This window comes from Anneissia japonica, unplaced genomic scaffold (genome assembly GCF_011630105.1).
Source record: "Anneissia japonica isolate Jap-2015-1 unplaced genomic scaffold, ASM1163010v1 scaffold2999_len715162_cov194, whole genome shotgun sequence".
NCBI classification, from domain to species: domain Eukaryota; kingdom Metazoa; phylum Echinodermata; class Crinoidea; order Comatulida; family Comatulidae; genus Anneissia; species Anneissia japonica.
This window is the reverse complement of record NW_022754077.1, coordinates 475,048-492,444: the sequence shown is the minus strand read 5'-3', so window position 1 is coordinate 492,444 and position 17,397 is coordinate 475,048. Positions and strand designations below refer to the sequence as shown.

At 34.3% G+C, this 17,397-nt stretch overlaps 1 protein-coding gene across 2 annotated transcripts in view; it reads right to left on the bottom strand.

The window, feature by feature from the left end:
* Window positions 1-17,082, bottom strand: part of LOC117123058 (trafficking protein particle complex subunit 8-like) — a 22,039-nt gene extending 4,957 nt beyond the window's left edge. Inside the window, exons 1-20 of one of the 2 annotated variants that reach the window (XM_033268879.1) lie at window positions 16,770-17,082; window positions 14,617-14,814; window positions 11,707-11,796; window positions 10,196-10,370; window positions 9,861-10,029; window positions 9,414-9,540; window positions 8,628-8,926; window positions 8,067-8,179; window positions 7,091-7,241; window positions 6,415-6,515; window positions 5,656-5,761; window positions 5,342-5,473; window positions 5,182-5,253; window positions 4,811-4,963; window positions 3,954-4,083; window positions 3,246-3,437; window positions 2,550-2,722; window positions 1,804-1,878; window positions 1,065-1,367; window positions 390-796 (exon numbers count right to left, since the gene is read on the bottom strand). In XM_033268879.1, coding sequence (XP_033124770.1) covers window positions 390-796; window positions 1,065-1,367; window positions 1,804-1,878; window positions 2,550-2,722; window positions 3,246-3,437; window positions 3,954-4,083; window positions 4,811-4,963; window positions 5,182-5,253; window positions 5,342-5,473; window positions 5,656-5,761; window positions 6,415-6,515; window positions 7,091-7,241; window positions 8,067-8,179; window positions 8,628-8,926; window positions 9,414-9,540; window positions 9,861-10,029; window positions 10,196-10,370; window positions 11,707-11,796; window positions 14,617-14,814; window positions 16,770-16,926 — 3,323 coding nt within the window. In that variant the 5' untranslated portion in view covers window positions 16,927-17,082. The remainder of the gene's footprint in view (window positions 1-389; window positions 797-1,064; window positions 1,368-1,803; window positions 1,879-2,549; window positions 2,723-3,245; window positions 3,438-3,953; window positions 4,084-4,810; window positions 4,964-5,181; window positions 5,254-5,341; window positions 5,474-5,655; window positions 5,762-6,414; window positions 6,516-7,090; window positions 7,242-8,066; window positions 8,180-8,627; window positions 8,927-9,413; window positions 9,541-9,860; window positions 10,030-10,195; window positions 10,371-11,706; window positions 11,797-14,616; window positions 14,815-16,769) is intronic. The other variant, XM_033268880.1, reaches the window with a different exon arrangement.
* Window positions 17,083-17,397: the final 315 nt, after the last annotated feature.

The window sequence follows — 17,397 nt, the reverse complement described above, 5'->3', positions numbered from 1 at the left end:
AGATGTGTATAATGGAGTAGAGCTGTACTGTGCAATGGTGTGACTGCTATCCAATTACATTTTCATTAGCGATCCTGTCAAAAACCTTGAGTCATGAAAATCATTTTCGTGACTCAAGTTAAAAAATTCCACTCTATAATTCCATTCCAAAGTAGAGAATAGGGAAAATCTATGAATCATTCCTGATGATGACATAATTAATGTCGAAATATTGAATCCCGACACGATGGCGTGTATTTCAATACTTGGAGTATGTATTATACTTTCTTATCTGAGATTAATCAGTGGACCTTTCGGTTTTTATAATTCCATTATGTGTCTTAAATAGAGCATCACTTTTGAAAATTGTCATTTGCTGTGGGAAGAGCCAGTGAGATTCGTATGCCTACCTCAATTTAAAATTTTCTTCTGTTGATTCATAATAAAACAGTATATCCACATCGTGTATCCCGGCCTTTTCCGGTCCTTGGATCCACATTGGTATTGATGCCGAGCAACCCGGCTTTAAGTGTCCTTCAGGAAGAGGCACTTTCACAACACAAGACAATTTTTGTATATCAACTACATGTTCATCAACATCTACCCTATTATCAAGTGGAATAGTCCTGTACAATGATCCTGATTGGATATCAGCATTCACATGAGAATTGTTGGGAGATCTGAAAGCAAAGCACTGGGGTTGTTTCGACACTATGTAAAGTTTATGTAGCGGATAATCTCCTTTGTTTGATACTTCTAAAATTGTCTGTCCAATCTCTCCACAAAGTAAAGAATAGGGAAAATCTATGAAACATGCCTGAAATAGAAAGAAAAACAAAATATTAGATTATTAGATTTTAGACTTGTATAGCAATAAATAGGTACTATTTAACAACAATAACCTAATAATCACAGTGCAGAAATTTTATTTACAATGCCTGATGAAAGTTTCAACATCCTGAGATGACAATAGCACAAATATTTATATAGTACTTCACATTGGAGAATGGCACTTTAAAATCAAATTTTAGAGATATCCTGGTCTTCAGAAGTATGTTATTAACAGCACAGTAGTAGGAGCTCACCTCTAACAGAGGCATTGGTGGTGCAATTATTGGGTCCAGCCTCCGGTCAGGACCATAAGTTACAACTCGTTTCTCCATCAACGTGCCATTAAGTCTAGGCCCTTGCACGTCCACTTCTTGTCTGCCACGGACCGATACAACGTTTGAACCCATTTTCTTGGAATGCTTTAGAGATGGACTGCCTGGAATCTCCATGTTTGTGACCGGCGTCGAGCTTGTGGATTGCATCGGTGTACTTAGGCTGTACATAATTCCTAGAATGCTAAGTTCACCAGTCTGTTGAGGTGTTAATGATAATTGCACCTGCAGAAAATAAAGAACAATTGTTATTACTAACAGTTATTCATACCACTGGCAACAAAAATTCATTTACATATCTGAATATACAGTACAGTAAACAGCATAGATGACCAAAATGTACTTCTCCACTAAATTTTAAGATGATCCACTTATCAATTTTGCATACAATAATAATCCTGCAAACAACAGACAAGCGTTGGTGAATACTTAACTTTGGTGGTGGGGTAATAATATTATTTTAAAAAATTTAAAATAGCAATTTTTTTTCCCCTCTCTAGGACTCAAAACATTGTTCCATCTTGTATGTGGAGAGTGCAATTGCTGTTGGACGTGAAGAAAATATAGAAATAATAATGATGATAATCAATATTATTACCACAGCTATAAATACAACAATCTATGATTTTATATGCCAAACAATCCATAAAAAAATACTAACTGCTTTTATTTCATTTGCTTTCAGCTCAAATTCTGGAATAGTCTCGGTGTAAATTATTTCATTCGCAATATTCATCTGGGTTCAAAACAAAAGAATTTCCAGGAATTAGAAGTTGATACAAAATACACAAAACAAAGACACAACAAAAGTATTGTTTATGTATTCATATGAATTAATCCAAAAATAGAAGTTTGCAAATACCAATCAGAGAATTAAATAATTCATCTTAAAAATTGTTGTATTAAAAATATATGTATTAAAATAATGTGTTTGCCATACTGGGAATGCATGGGGGAACCTGTGAATTTTCATTGAATAGGTCACCCAGTTTAAATGAACAATTAATTAATTAATGAATAATAAATTGAATGAAAGATTTCTGCCTACCATGTGACCTCATATATCAAATACTAAATTAAACCTTGAATCATGCATCTACTCAAACTTACAATTGAACCAAGGAGAGAAAGAGTCCAGTAGAAATCAATAAGCTGTCTCATAGCTTCACATGTACAATGAAATGTCAAAGGTCAATACATACAAATAATGATACTATTGCTGTCATCTTCTACCAATTTCAATCTACAGTGTTATTACTTAAAAGCTGTCATCTTTACATCATATATCAGGTGAATACCGCACCATTTATCATAGTTCACAAATTAGTTGCTTTGTTTATATGCCTTTGACCTTTGACATTACCCATAAGTCATTACACAGGTTGAAACTATCAGACAGCTTATTACCTTGGGACTTACGCATATATTTTCATTTGAAATTATTGTTGGTGGTTTCTCCGGCGTTTCATCGTTAACTTTTTCATAATCCAGATCCGTAAACCTCCAAAGAAGGCACAGATTGCACAACAAGAGGGAAACTTTCAAGGGATTTGTCAGTACAAGTTCAATCGTAATAGGTTCTAGAAAAGATAAATGAAAAAAACAAAAAAAAAAAATTATTTCTATTATTTCTTGAAATAATACATTCAATTAACTAAAATGGTATGACAAAAAGTACATCAAATATTATCACTGGATGTAGAATCAACATGCTCCCTCAGAGTTTTCCTACTTATGCATGTAATCAGCACAGGGGAGCTTTCGGCTAAGCCCTGTCCCTCGGAAATCGTTGCTACAGTCCCGCAAACGACAAGTGTAAAATCATACGCACATAATGTGTTTGTGGGACAATACGTATGTCGCACATATTCCAGGCCCTGTTCTGATTGGTCAATTGTTAAATTTGATTGACACTCCAGAAAGTTCCTCAGACCAGGCACCCTCCTCCAACTCAGGTACCCATATACACCCGGGTGAAGAAAGAAACTGTACACAAAGCGTCTTTCTCAAAGGACACAAGCAATGAGATCGAACCTACAACCTCTCAATGAAAAGCCAAGCACCATACACACTGCACCACATCGCTATCATCAACTATCTTACCTCTGATGACAGCAATTGGGCGTTGACTGTTATTTGTCCTCCCGTTGAGTAACTTTTGAGACGGCCTTAACGTAGCAAGCGCCGATTTGTTAGCCGCTTTCACCACCATCTCTTCTAGCTCGAACCATTTGTCGGTTTCAGCCGAGTCGTAGAGTTGATTAAATGCTACTGACGTGGCAGCAATTTTATTATCTAACAAAAAATAATGTATAATTTTAATTAAATAAACAATTTAAAAGTAAACACTCTCTTAGCTATGACATACATTTTATAAATACATTAAATAACAAAATCATCAATAAAAAAATAAACCTTGTAAATCATTTGTTCGTTCGTGTGAATCCATAATCACTTGATTATAGTTGCTGTTATCAGTTGACTGGAACAGTCGTAGCAGGATCAACATGAGCAGGTTAACAGCATGAACCCACCCCCCCCCCACCATAAAGCACTACTTCTCATCAGTTTAAAAGGAAATATTCTATATATGTATGACAAATTTTATAAATATATTAAATAATAATAAACTTTTTAAGTAGCATAATGCTATAAAGTAACACTGTTTTCATCACTTCTCATTCCTATGCATGACTTTAGCTGGCTCTTAAATGCAAATTTAAGATAGTCATGCAGTAATTAAAAAGCTCTCCAGCCATACCTTCAATGACGACTATGTACAAATGTCATTGATATACAAGCTGAGCTTACCTGGTAAAATCGGTCGTATGGTACTTCCCAAGAGCACCTTGGTGGCTATTTTATTGATGATTGGTAGGGGTAGCTGAGGCAGGCCGGGTGATAAAGCTTTGCCATCTTGAGTTGCTGTTGCCATTTGTTGCTACAAATTAAGAAAACATACTTTTAATATTCCCTCTCTAAAAGAGGTTTTTATTGGCTGAAACTATTTAATCTCTTTACAAAATTATAATTTTAATCATAGTCAGTCTCTTTTATCCTTTTCTAAGCATATTAAAACTCCAGAAACCTACAATTTGAAAAGTTAGTAGCATTTCCAAATGCAAAAAATAAATTATTACATAAATCTATAAAGAATGCAATCTAAGAGAGAAAGCAAAGGGTTAACATATAGTTGTTCTAATTGTAACATTACAAGTGTCAGTGAAATATTTAGGAGTATTGGAAGCAAGGGGAAGTGATTGAAAGGCAGATACTAGGGAGCTTTTGATTTGTGTGACGACACGACGCTAGAACGGAATCGCTCATGCCTGGCATCCTACGTTCTCTGCATTCTGGAACGTGATTTGGCCAAATTGCGTTCCAGAATCTACTCGACGAGGTGACCTTAACGTTGTCGCATGCGCAGATGACTTTTAGTGACGTCATTAAGTTCTACGTACTACCGTCGTCGTGCAATGGAAATCTCCCTATTATTTGGAGGGGAGAGGAATGCTATTTGGAGAAAAGAGGTGATGTGAGGTCATTTTTCATTACTCTTGAGTAATGCTTTGTGAGAGAGCATCACCCCCTTCTTTGTGCTTTCCTACAGACATTTTACATGTTAATGTCATGAGCCAATGAGCATTGGTTGCAAAATGTGCACTCACCTGGAAAACAAATAAGTATTCACGTAGGAATGCGGCCTGTTGAACAGCTGGTTGCCTACTGTCAGAGGTCAGCAGGTGTTTGAATGCGGCGCTAGCGTTATCGAGCTGTTTTAAATTGAATGACTGTCGACCAATAGTAAAGTTGATATGATCCTGTTAAATCAAAATACACATACCTAATAATTATCTGTCCAAATATAATGTATATTCAGACATAAATGTAAAGTTGTTGCTTATTAAATTACCTTTCCTTCCTACTTCCTTACTTTTAAAATGTTAAATACGATTGTGATTATTTTAACCCTTTATATCTAATTGAATAAATGTTTTATTTAATTAAGAATGTAAACAACTGTTCCTTTTGCATTTACCTCAGCTAGAGTCCAGCCTTTTCCTTTGTACACTTGAAGGGCTTGGCAATACGATCTTAAAGCATGCTTCCTCTGAAGAAACAAAACAGTAATAAAATGAAAATATATTTCAAAAAACTATTTTAGAATTAAAAACAAATAATGAAGGTGCTTTTCTCACCTGTCCAGCCTTGCTATACCTGTGGCCAGCCAGTATCATGTGAAACGCGTATTTACGAGCCATCGGTGTCTTCATGTTTATAAAACAATGTGCACCCTGCTCCAAGAACAGGGCACTCCTCAAATCTGAGTCCTTCAAAAGAAAAAATCACAATTAAATAGGCTCTGGATATATGAAAATGCCAATGTTTCTATAACATCTGGTAAACTAATTCCTCCATGCTTATAGTAACATAAAAAAACATACAGTTGCATGAAAACAATGGTATGAACATCTTGTCTGAGAGTCAATAGAGGGCAGTATTCAGTAATTACCTCTCCAGTCATCCTGATAAACTCCATGGCTGCTTCACCATACAGGCCTCTTGCCTTCAGTGTCTCGGTACTCAGAAGAATCGCTCTGGTTGCAAAGCTTGGCTTCCTAAAAATAGCCAAAAAAATTCAACAATTTAATTCTTTTTCTAATAAGCTTTATTATGAGAGCTATAGCGAAAAATAGATATTTGGTAATGGCAGTACTTATTTGCATAATAATGATACGTTGGACATCCGGACAACTTTTCAACATAGCTGTTTTTGGGTCTAGTAACATTGATCAGAAATTGATTTCCAGAGGTTCACAATACTCCTTCTTCAAACTAAACTAGTACAGCATATAAAGATAGAATCATTCAAATAATGCGCATAGCATTTAAGGTATACCGGTACATGAGAGCTTTGAGTGAATCTGTCTTTATATATGGAACTAGTTACTGTACATTAGCTCAACCTGCCCTCGATAAACTAACGTTATGTTATCTCACTATATTAATTGGATTAACACATTATCAAGTATAAGTACTGAGTGTTTAACACTGGTGTCCTTCTTGGATTCAATTATAGGTAAACAGATTAGTTGCCTTTTTTATGAGGTTTTAATTGTTCTTTACCGCTGAAAGTGCAGTATTCTAACGTTAGTTTATGGAGGGCTGGTCGGCCTAATGATTTGAAAGATAATGCTTATCTCAATTGAAAAACCACTACATTTAAGTTTAAAAATGTTTCATTGATTCTCTACATTATAGCTAAACTTACTTGCATGTGTTAGCATACATTGACACTGCACTGTCCATGTAGTGTGATGGGTAAACCTTGTTTAAGTTGCCCATCATGAATGCAGAGGTTGCAGCCATTTCCTAATGAAAGACACAGATTTCATAAATTTTTTTTTTTTCAAAAATATTTTAATTTTAAATTTTACAAAGGGCGATAGCCCTGTCTATGGAAAACTATTATCTGAGTAAAACAGCTTTTTGTGCATAAAAAGGTTTAATAAAAAAAAAATATATATATATATATAGGGTATAAAAATAATTTCATCAGAGGTTTTGTTTAATATTAATTAATATTATTCAAATAATTTTATCCTTTTGTCTACGGTATTGTCAACTTTTTGTGCTGTAGATCAGAAAATGAAGTGTTTTCAATTTGCCTGTTTAGTGGTAGGAAACAGTTAATTACTTTCCAAATGTATATAATTCCTAAGAATTCATGATATATAGCACAATGAACCCTCCAATTCGAGACCCCTCTAAATTCAAGATCACTTTTTCAAAAAACCAAATAACAATCTTTAATCTTGTAACACAAAGCTAACCCTCTATTTGGACCCCCTATTTGGAGACCGAACCACGAGACCATAAAAAATCTCCCATAGGTCATCTCAAATTGGAGGGGAAACTGTACACAATAAAAGCTATTATTATCATACCAAGGCTCCAGCACAATGCATATATGCATGATCATTGTTGAAATCTCGTTTTGCTGTATGGAATGATGTGTAAGCTAGTTCATACATCTGAACTAAGAAGGCTAAATCACCAAGACGCCGCATCTGTAATTCTGGAGATTCGCGCAAGTACCTGGCGAAAGTTAAAATCGTGAATAAGCCTAATGTGTCAAGAAATTTGATACAGTTGCTTATCTTTTTTTAGTGTAAACTGAAACTTTTGAGGAACACTTTCAGCCTGAGTTAATAACCTAATATAAATGCAAAATCAGATACATAATTAAAGAACACGCATGCATGAATGAGTTAAATTACATCTTAATGTATTTTACAACACATCATTACGATAGCTTATGTGTCATAACAGAAGAATCACTGGCACGCAATAACAAAGAGATTAGCTAGACGTTTTGAATACAGTATAGTCATTACAACATGTCTAATAATAACAGTAATAAAAAGAGTACTGTAATAATATTAACAATCATTATAATAACAATAATAGCAATAATAAAGTAATAGCACATAAAAAAATTAACAAAGATAATACATACTTAATAAAAGCAACAAGAACACTAGCAAAATATTTAAAATAATGATTATACTTATTTACAATTTGATAATTAAATAATTAAATATAATATAAATACTTTAATTATAACAGTAATAACAACAATACCAAAGATAATAATAAAAACAATAATAAATACTTTAAAAATAACAACAATAAGACTAGAAAAAAATATGTACAATAATAGTAATTTTTCTTACAATTTCTACAGTAATAATAAAATGATAATTAAATAATAATAAAATAAAAATAATAAAAAATCACCCACAAAAAATGAATTGTAAGCTTCATTTACTATACTGTTTTAAATTTTATAACTATAAACTTCTCATTTCTATAGCAAGGGACCGGTCCAGATCTTAGAGCAAAACAATTTTGCATACGTACTTGCCCCCCATGTCCACTTGTGATTTGTTGGCCTTCTCTGCATTCCTTTTCCCACCGAACCAGTTCTTGGTTGCACTTATAAAACTCCTAGAGATCCCTTTCCTAGAGGCCAGCTAAAGAGAGAACACAAAGGAAAATGTTTATTTAGTAAAGATGCTAATCTTAATTTTTTTTTTTTTTTTTTTTTTAAATTTAATTTCCTTCACATCCAACAGCAAGTACACTCGCCACTTACAGGAGGGAACGTTCCTTTATAAACCAAGTCTCTTATTGAGGCTTAGGGAGTGGAGTTGTTTTTGTCGTGAGAACAAGTCACAGGAATTGAACCCAGGTCCCTGGGATTAGAAGGCAAGCATCTTAACCACTAAGCTATTCAACTCCACTCCAAATTACCACCTTACAATTAAATCATTGAAACAACAACTACTAATAAATAAAACTAAAAATTCCAGATCAGATCCACATTATCCAAACATCATCATGTGAATTTTATGTATTTGACTTGACCTTGGACATGGACATGTGCAGTCAAAACTACAAGAAGTCTTATTTACAACATACCTGTTCACTCAACGTCCGGATCATTTTCTCAATGTACGGCAGCAATCCACGTACAACAAACTCGTGAATAAATATTCGCAAGCGATCATGATCGCTTAATGTAAGACATGCTCCGTGTACTCCAACAAGTTTTTTCAAAACAATGTCAACATTGTTAGCATCAGGTGTGTCATCTGGGTCACTTGTGATAATCATTTGCGTTTGAGCAGATTGATCATCTAACGGGTGCGAGACGACCTCATTAGTCTGAGACAGTGGGTGCGGTGGATTTGTGTTAGGTATAGGATCAACTGGACTATCTGAAATTTATAAACATTGAGGAGTGGACCTAATAAATTTGATATTAAAATTGCTTACTTTAAAGTTGTATATTAACTTTCAGTTGAAAATTTAGTAGAGAACATTTTGCAGGCCAACAGATGCATAAATATTACTGTTTATTATTTGTTGCATAATAAACGCTAAGTAAGATCCCTCTTACTACAGTGAGGGCATGAAGGCTTTGGCCTAGAGATGCTAGGCATACATCTGCTCTTATAGTGAATTACTGAAGTCTACTCTTCAATGACAGATCCAGGGGAAGATGTTTAATTTACAAAAACAAAACTTCCCAACTAGAAAATGCAACTAAGAGATGCTCTGCAAACAACCATCAACAGGATTATGAAGGACCCTGAGAATGAAAGAACATTGGGAATGCAAGGAACCTGGAAGTTGATACCAAGCATCTTAACAACCAATTACAACACCACTTGTCTGCACTAAAAGGATCAATTACTGACATACCGTCTTCAATTGGAAGGGGCTCTGCGGGCTGTGTTGGGTCATTTATATGCTCTGGATCAGTTTCCGTCACTTTGTCGGGAAAACCACCGTTGTCTACACTTGGAGAAATATCCATCTCTCCCGACTCCTGCAATGACAAAAATGCCACCTGACTTCAAAGGAATCGGTGAACAGTCAAATTTTTCCTTTACTAAAAATAAATTCTTTTGTTAGAGTCCTCCACATGTGTTGCACTTAGTTTGTACAGTGATCCTTTGATGTATGTATACATGGGGTCAACCAGCCCACCAGCTTAATAGGTCTACAGTCTGGACTTGATGCATGACACTTATTATTTTAATTTACCAATAGATTATGTACACAGACTATGTATCTAGATCAGGTTGTCACAGTTCTCTAACATTCTGAATACACCAAGGAAGTGTTAGTTTCAAAGCTTACCCCTACCTCGACAGAATTGGTCATAAACTGGCTCCATGGATCAGGCATATTCGCAGTATATTCGTTCCCCATGGAAGCGACCTCGGCAGCTTGTATTGAACGCGAATTGATCCGTAACAAGTGGCAAGCGTGAGAACCATACGTTGACTTCATACTTTGGTAAACTGCTTCAGCTCTGTGAAAAAATGATTTTTTTTTTTAATTGTAATTAAAACCAGTGTTGCTAATAAGTTTAAAGTGACTATTATTTAATGCATATATGGGTGTTATACATTCATATATTCATCATTGCACATACTTGTTAGAGAAAACCGATATTTTGAACAAAGGATTATACTTACTTTTCCTCTTCCCCTTCTGTGTTGTCATGAAGCAATATGTAATATTTGAAGATATTTGGACAGAGCCATTTAGGATTGTTTGCGCTACTACTGTGCTGCAACTGATGTTGCTGCTGATTCAACTTGGAGAACTGGTCAATTGGGTCTGCATGATTAGATGACACAACAAGCATACCTGAGACTTAGGTAAGGAGATATACTATAGCACATATGCATACTATGGCCGTATTCGACTGGTCGTTCTTCCTTAAACCATGCCCACCAGCGCAGCGGTAAAATCCTATTTAACGAAGACAACCAGTCAAATAGAAAACTTGTAAATACTCGACAAAACAAGATGGCTGCATAGTTACCGCGATACACGCTGCGTAGTCAAGATTACTTCAGCTTGTGGCAGTATGAGTTTTTAGTAAAAAAATAAATATTTCTATCCAGTTTTTGAATTCTGTTAGCCTACAATTATTTTTTGACTTCATGTTGGGTAAATATTATAATTTTTACTTTCTGAAATTCAATCTAAATAATATTAACGCAAATGTTGTTGCTAAACTGACTAATCGGCCATGTTTATTTTGGTCACGTGGATAACTTAACACTGATTAAAGCACTCTGGTTTACGTTAATTTTCGTTGTCAGCGAAGTCCTTTTTTACGAACCAGCCGAATGAAAGTAATACTTAACGAAAAATCGTAGTCTACGGAATGAACCAGTCGAATACGCCTAATATTAAGATATTTGGGTTCAAAGGTCATAAATAGATCACACCATTTTTCTTAAATAAATGACATGACAAGTACAATGTACATTATTGCCATCTTCAATTTCATTATGAAATAAAACACTTTAATACATTAAATTAAATAACTGAGAACCAGATTTGAAACTTGATACATAATTAAGTATACTTATTTCCATTTTTCCAAAAATATTTTTTTAACTGTAGGCACAAAGGCGGGGGGATGTACAAACAATAATCTTAATCACCTTTCTAGGGTGTAAACATGTATTTTTAGTGGAAAGGGAAAATTTCATAAACGGGGAACAAGAAATTATGGGTGAGACCATACATTTTTACAAAAAAAAAAATTATAACTGCATATAAATATTGTCAAAAACAATTACTCTACAAGGCTTAGGGAAGGGCACTGCATAGAAAGTGCAGGGGCTTTACTCTTACAGTATATCCCAAGGCATGTCTGGTTTAAGGCCAGTGCATCCTGTGTATTTTAGCTTGCAAAAAATAAAAGCAGATGATTGGCCATAGGAGGCTAAAAAAAGTGACTGCTCTAGTCGAGTTAAACTCACTTTAGAAAGACAATACAAATCCAAAACATAGTAAAATGAAAACCACACTGAGAATGACTGATATGTTACAGGATAAACACAAGAATGTTGTCTGGAAAAACAATACAAAAGTGGAATACTGCAGTTTCACTTCCTTTTCAAAAACCATGCTATCATGTCTCATTATTCAAGACTCACTGAACCCTTGCTTCATTACGAAAGGATACAGGCAATAAAATGGCGGATGAACTCATGCTCTGAGGGCAACGTGACTTGAAGGAAGTGCTCTCTGTACGCTTCGAACCAAGGCGTTGAACCTGCAATGGAAGTAAACCATATCAATACATGCCCAATCCAATTGTAAGTTAGGTCAAATAAAGGAATTAACTAGTCCCGACACAACATTAAGTATGTGCCAGGAAATTTCAGGATTTTCATAACTTGCAAAGTCTATAAAATCATTGAAGCAATTTTTTGATCTCTGAATTATTAAAAAAGTTGATAGCTTACGGTTCTTTTCAAATGAAAAGTTCTAAGGCTGTGTTTTCTCACTACTCCAATAAATTATCTTAAATTTCCCTCTAAAACTTTTATCCCATCATGCAAAAAAATTATTGACAACAATGCAATGTGTTCAACATCAAAACATCTGTTTTGTTGACCAAGCAGGTGACACTTTTTTTAGTGCAAGATGGATAGGCATATGCCAAGAACGAAATCGTTCAGAACTATTTCACTCTGGCAAAATGTACTGTAATAATGATGTTTTTTTTTAATAGGAGGGCAGTATATCTTTAAATAAAACCACAAGAACTAAAATATTACAGAATGATCTTTCTACACATTCATTAAAAAAATCACAATGATTTTAGTTGTTCAAATTGTACATCAACAAAATTGAACATGTAACTGAAGGTTAAATCAATTAGAACATAATTTATTTGCCAGATCAAACATCAGAGGTTACTGCAGTAACCTATATTACTAACAGTGGCCCATATTACATTAAAAGCTGTACAAGACCTGATGGTGCTGCTTTAGTGTTGCTGGTATTCAATTTGAAGATTTTTGTAGTAAAACAGCCTAATGAGCAATAATAAATTTAATTATTTCATTCAGTTATGTCCCAATCTCACTGGGAGTTGGTAACATATCTGAGCCCTATTAAATGAGAAGTTTAATTAATTCCATAGCAGACTGACTCTGAACGAGCTGGTAAATAGGATGGCTAGCCACCCCTACCCTTTCCAAAAAAGCCCTAGGTTTAGACTAGAGTGAGCCCTTTGACCAAAAATCATAAACAACGTAACTGAATCGATATCTTGTTGCAAAGCCTGGTTCCCTTAAAATCGTTACAGTGTTTACAATGCAATTATTGTGTAATTAAGTACTGTGTAGCAATTCCCGATGCAATCGGGAAGGCCCCTGATTCGACCGAACAATCAGCATCACCAGAAGCTCTCGGCGATAGTGTGTGTCGATTGTATGAAAACCAAGCTTAACAGCATCTTAATAATAATAGCTTACATTTTACCAAATAGTGCTTGGAAAGCGGACATGTCCTCTCACTCATGAAACGACGCCGTGAAGAAATTTAATAACATAATATAATTTGTGCATTTCTGGGCCGCTAGGAACCAAATATTTTCTGGGAGTCAGCCCTCAGACCCCTCCCCCATCCCTGTCTAAACAGCCCACATACACTTCATAGCCACCATAAATTCTCCCATCCTCGATTCACTAAGTACTGTATACTTATTAAACTTTTTCAGAATTTACAATCTTTAAAAGCTATAGGAGGTATAAGTAATAGCTTAAACATTTATATATTATTATTACTGCCTTGTTACACGGGAGAATACATTGTGAATATTAACCATCTAAAAAACACTTACATTATGCTTACTTACAAAATTGATTTATTAATGTAGAATAATGTATTAAAACAGATTAAATTTATAGTGATAGGGAATCTTAAGTGTAGGAAAAATGCATACTAAGTTGATAATGTGCGCAAATCTACCTATTACATTGTAAATTTGTTATGTACATTTTAATGATTTCAATTTCTCATAATTCCTTTCATTAATATATTTTTTTTTTATCTCATCAAGCATCTAGAGTGTACCTAATAAAAGGGTTCAATATGGATTGGTGTATTTTCATAGCACATAAATTAAGTTATCAAAATAATTTGTTAATTATTATAATTATCAATACGCAGTCTTATTATTTTTCAGTTTTATATTTCAATGTCTCATAATTCCTTTCATTAATATATATTTTTTTTTATTTCATCAAGCATCTAGAGAGTACCTAATAAAAGGGTTCAATATGGATTGGTGTATTTTCATAGCACATAAATTAAGTTATCAAAATAATTTGTTAATTATTATAATTATCAATACGCAGTCTTATTATTTTTCAGTTTTATATTTCAATGTCTCATAATTCCTTTCATTAATATATATTTTTTTTTATTTCATCAAGCATCTAGAGAGTACCTAATAAAAAGGTTCAATATGGATTGGTGTATTTTCATAGCACATAAATTAAGTTATCAAAATATTTTTTTAATTATTATAATTATCAATACACAGTCTAGATTTTCAGTTTTATATTTTTTTAATGTCTTGGATGTTGTTTTTATTGTTATTTTCTGCTGCTGCATCAACACTGCCTATAAGTATTGGCTATACGTAGCAGGGGTCTTACATTATAAATGTATTTTTTTTCCACCACGATATATTAATACAACAATCATTTAAACACCTATCTAAAAAAAAACACTTTAAAAACAAAAACTATAAAAAAAATATATATATCCTAAAAAACAGACTGAATAATATAACTGAACACAATATTGTAAAAAAATTATACATAAAAAATTGAGTCATAGAAATTTATGTAACAAATTAGGCCTACTATCATATTTCACATTTTAAGAACAATTCTAAGCACAGGTCTCCCTCCAATTAAAGACCACTATTGGGACCAGGGTTTCCAGGTCTTTAGCAGCTTTGGTCTCTAGTTATAATAATAAAGATAATAGACATTTGTTAACATGGCAACCATAGAAAAGCGGTCTTTATTTGCAGGTGATCTTTAATTAGAGGAAGACCTGTAATTTGATTTACCGCTAAGTTGTAAATCATAATTTCCAGCAGACACCACGTTACTTTTTGACGCTTCTGAGTTAGGGTGTAAACTTCCAACGACATCATTCAACATTTTTCTCACAATAGCTGATGAGGGCGGTTGACTATTCATATCGTTCAGAATGATACGCAGGTTTCGGATCGAGTTTACCTGACCTTGTGGGTCTCTGATATGAGCTGAAATAAGAATTGAAATCATATTGAAATTAAATTTCTAATTAAAACATACAGTAAAAAAAAATTTCATTACCAGCTGCTAGCTACTTGGGGATCTGATTCAACACTAGTCAAGTCACTAAGCACAAGCTCAGTGGTCTAGTGTGGGTATGATACTCCAGGCTAGTTATCTGAGAGTTGTGAGTCCAATTCCCACCCGAATCACTTGCAATTTTTTCCCCACATGTTTGGAAATGCAATGAATATTCAGTATAATGATAGCATGTCAGGTAGGGCAAAACTCCTACGATATTTTCCCGACACAAACACATTGAAATAACCATAATGTATTAAAGTAAATTGCCTTACAATCAAAATTATCTACATGTACGTTTAACGATTCAAGAGTGTTGGGTTGATGACGATGATGAAAATAATGATGATATAGATGACGATAACAATAATAATTATGATAATTATGATTATAATGATTATATTAATGAATATAAATGATGACATAGTTACCAACTTGAGAGATTTGAAGTGCTTGACTACACCAGTTGGCTGGGGGTGGGGAGAGGTGGAGCCCGGTGGGGGTCCAGGGCCCCTGGCGCTCTGACGATCTCAGCAATTTTAAGATGTTTTAAAACAATTTTAGGGAATGTGTGTTGACAATACCAGGTACGGTACAACAAAAATATTTATAGAGAAGCTATGTACAATTTGAGTTTCAATGTATATTATGTCTAATTTGAGCACCCGAACTATGTACACAAACATTTAATTACTTAAACAAACAAAAAATTAATAGGCATACTGATCAATTTCTAGTGACATGTCAATGAAGAATTAAGTATGTGTGAAAACACTGTCTAATGACTCAAGTTACTGCTTGACCGTTTTCATATTTTTTATAATATTAAGACCAATTGCTTCTAATTTTAAATACATTTTCCCTTAAATTTGTTATCATGCATAGACACTGCTAAATGCGTGACAAATTTACGATCATGCATGTGTTTCTACAAAATGCGTGCTTCATTTGAAAATGCAGGACTGGAAAATGCATCACTTGATATGCAGGACCGTCCCGGACGATGCGAGACAGGTGGTGGCTATGTGATGATGATGATGATAATATTAATGATGATGATGATCAAACAGTAATTATAATAAAATAATTAGGGCTAGTAATAGTATAACATCAAAAATGTTATAGAAATTTTATATGTTATTTAATCTAATGCAATAATTTTTGCAGAAAAATCTATTTTTTGAGTTGAATTATTGTTTCCTCTATTTAATTATAGTAATTTTTCATGTCTTTGTTTTGACAGATTAATCTTTGCCAGATTTGTGGTACCTGCAACTTAATGCAATGCAAACTATTTTTTAAAATTCTGTATTTAATATTTATGGGTGACATGGAAAAAATTATAAATCTTAATAAAAAAAATGCAACCTGTCATGTTGTACAAATCCAGTTTTTATTTTGAATGACCTGGCACCTTCACCTAATTAGATCCCTTTTTAGGTGATTTTTAACTACTTGACAGTGATTTGAAACCAGTGACAGTATAGTCTCTGTCTCTTATACACATCTAGATGTGTATAAGAGACAGGGGTTAAAAAATTGTAATCTGAAATTAGGTAGGTAGTGAATATGTGTAGGCCCTGGCTGGTGCAAAGTGACAATGTTGTAATGTTAGGATGTTAATAAAATGTTCATAATCATCATAAATTACTTTTTTTTTATTACTATAAAGTATAGGCTAAGTATTAGAAAAGAATACATTTCCAAGTGGCATATTGCAGTTCAAACTAAAAAGTGCTATATTATTAGGATAGGACTATATTTTAATGCACTGTATACAAAATCAATGTCTTGGGCCTAGCCTAATAATCCAAGATAAAATTGTACTTGACATCACGGCCTGCCTGGCTAGGCCCTAAGTGTTAGGTAGCTGCGTTCTTACCTTCAGTAGTGAGCCTACAGAAGGGCCGTGCCATTTCCACGAACGTTAAGTTGTTTTTCTGTGCAAGGACCTCTGCGTCGTGACTACATAATACAGCCACCATAGGCCCAAATGAATTCTGAATGAACTCCCGCGCACTCTGTGCGCATTGGGCCATTTTGAATATATACTGAAATAATAGCTATGCAAACAAAACTAATCAAAAATGTGTTTTCATCATCCAGAACTTCCGACTAGCCTAGCCTAGGCCTAGCAAAATATCCAGAAACGTATTCTTTTTCACGTCGTAGTTTGCCATCAACGAGGAGACCTGCCCACTCACACCATATAATAGTCTTTCAGATACAGTCGTTCTAATCGCATAGGCGTAGGTTGGGTAGGGTGGGAGGGGAAGTTCCGGGGAATTGTAGGGTGCGGAAATTGGTTCCATTGAATCGGGTTAAATAAGTTTTTCATTAGAATACGGATTTAGTTCCGCAGTCTCAATTTCGCACTATTCCCCTACCCCCTCACCAGGCCATTTCGCAACCCACCCAGGTCAAAACGGTGAACAGCCAGTGGCGTATCTAGACTCGTCTTGAAATGTGGGAGGGGGGTGATGGGGGAGGCGAAGGTGAAGTGGGGGGGG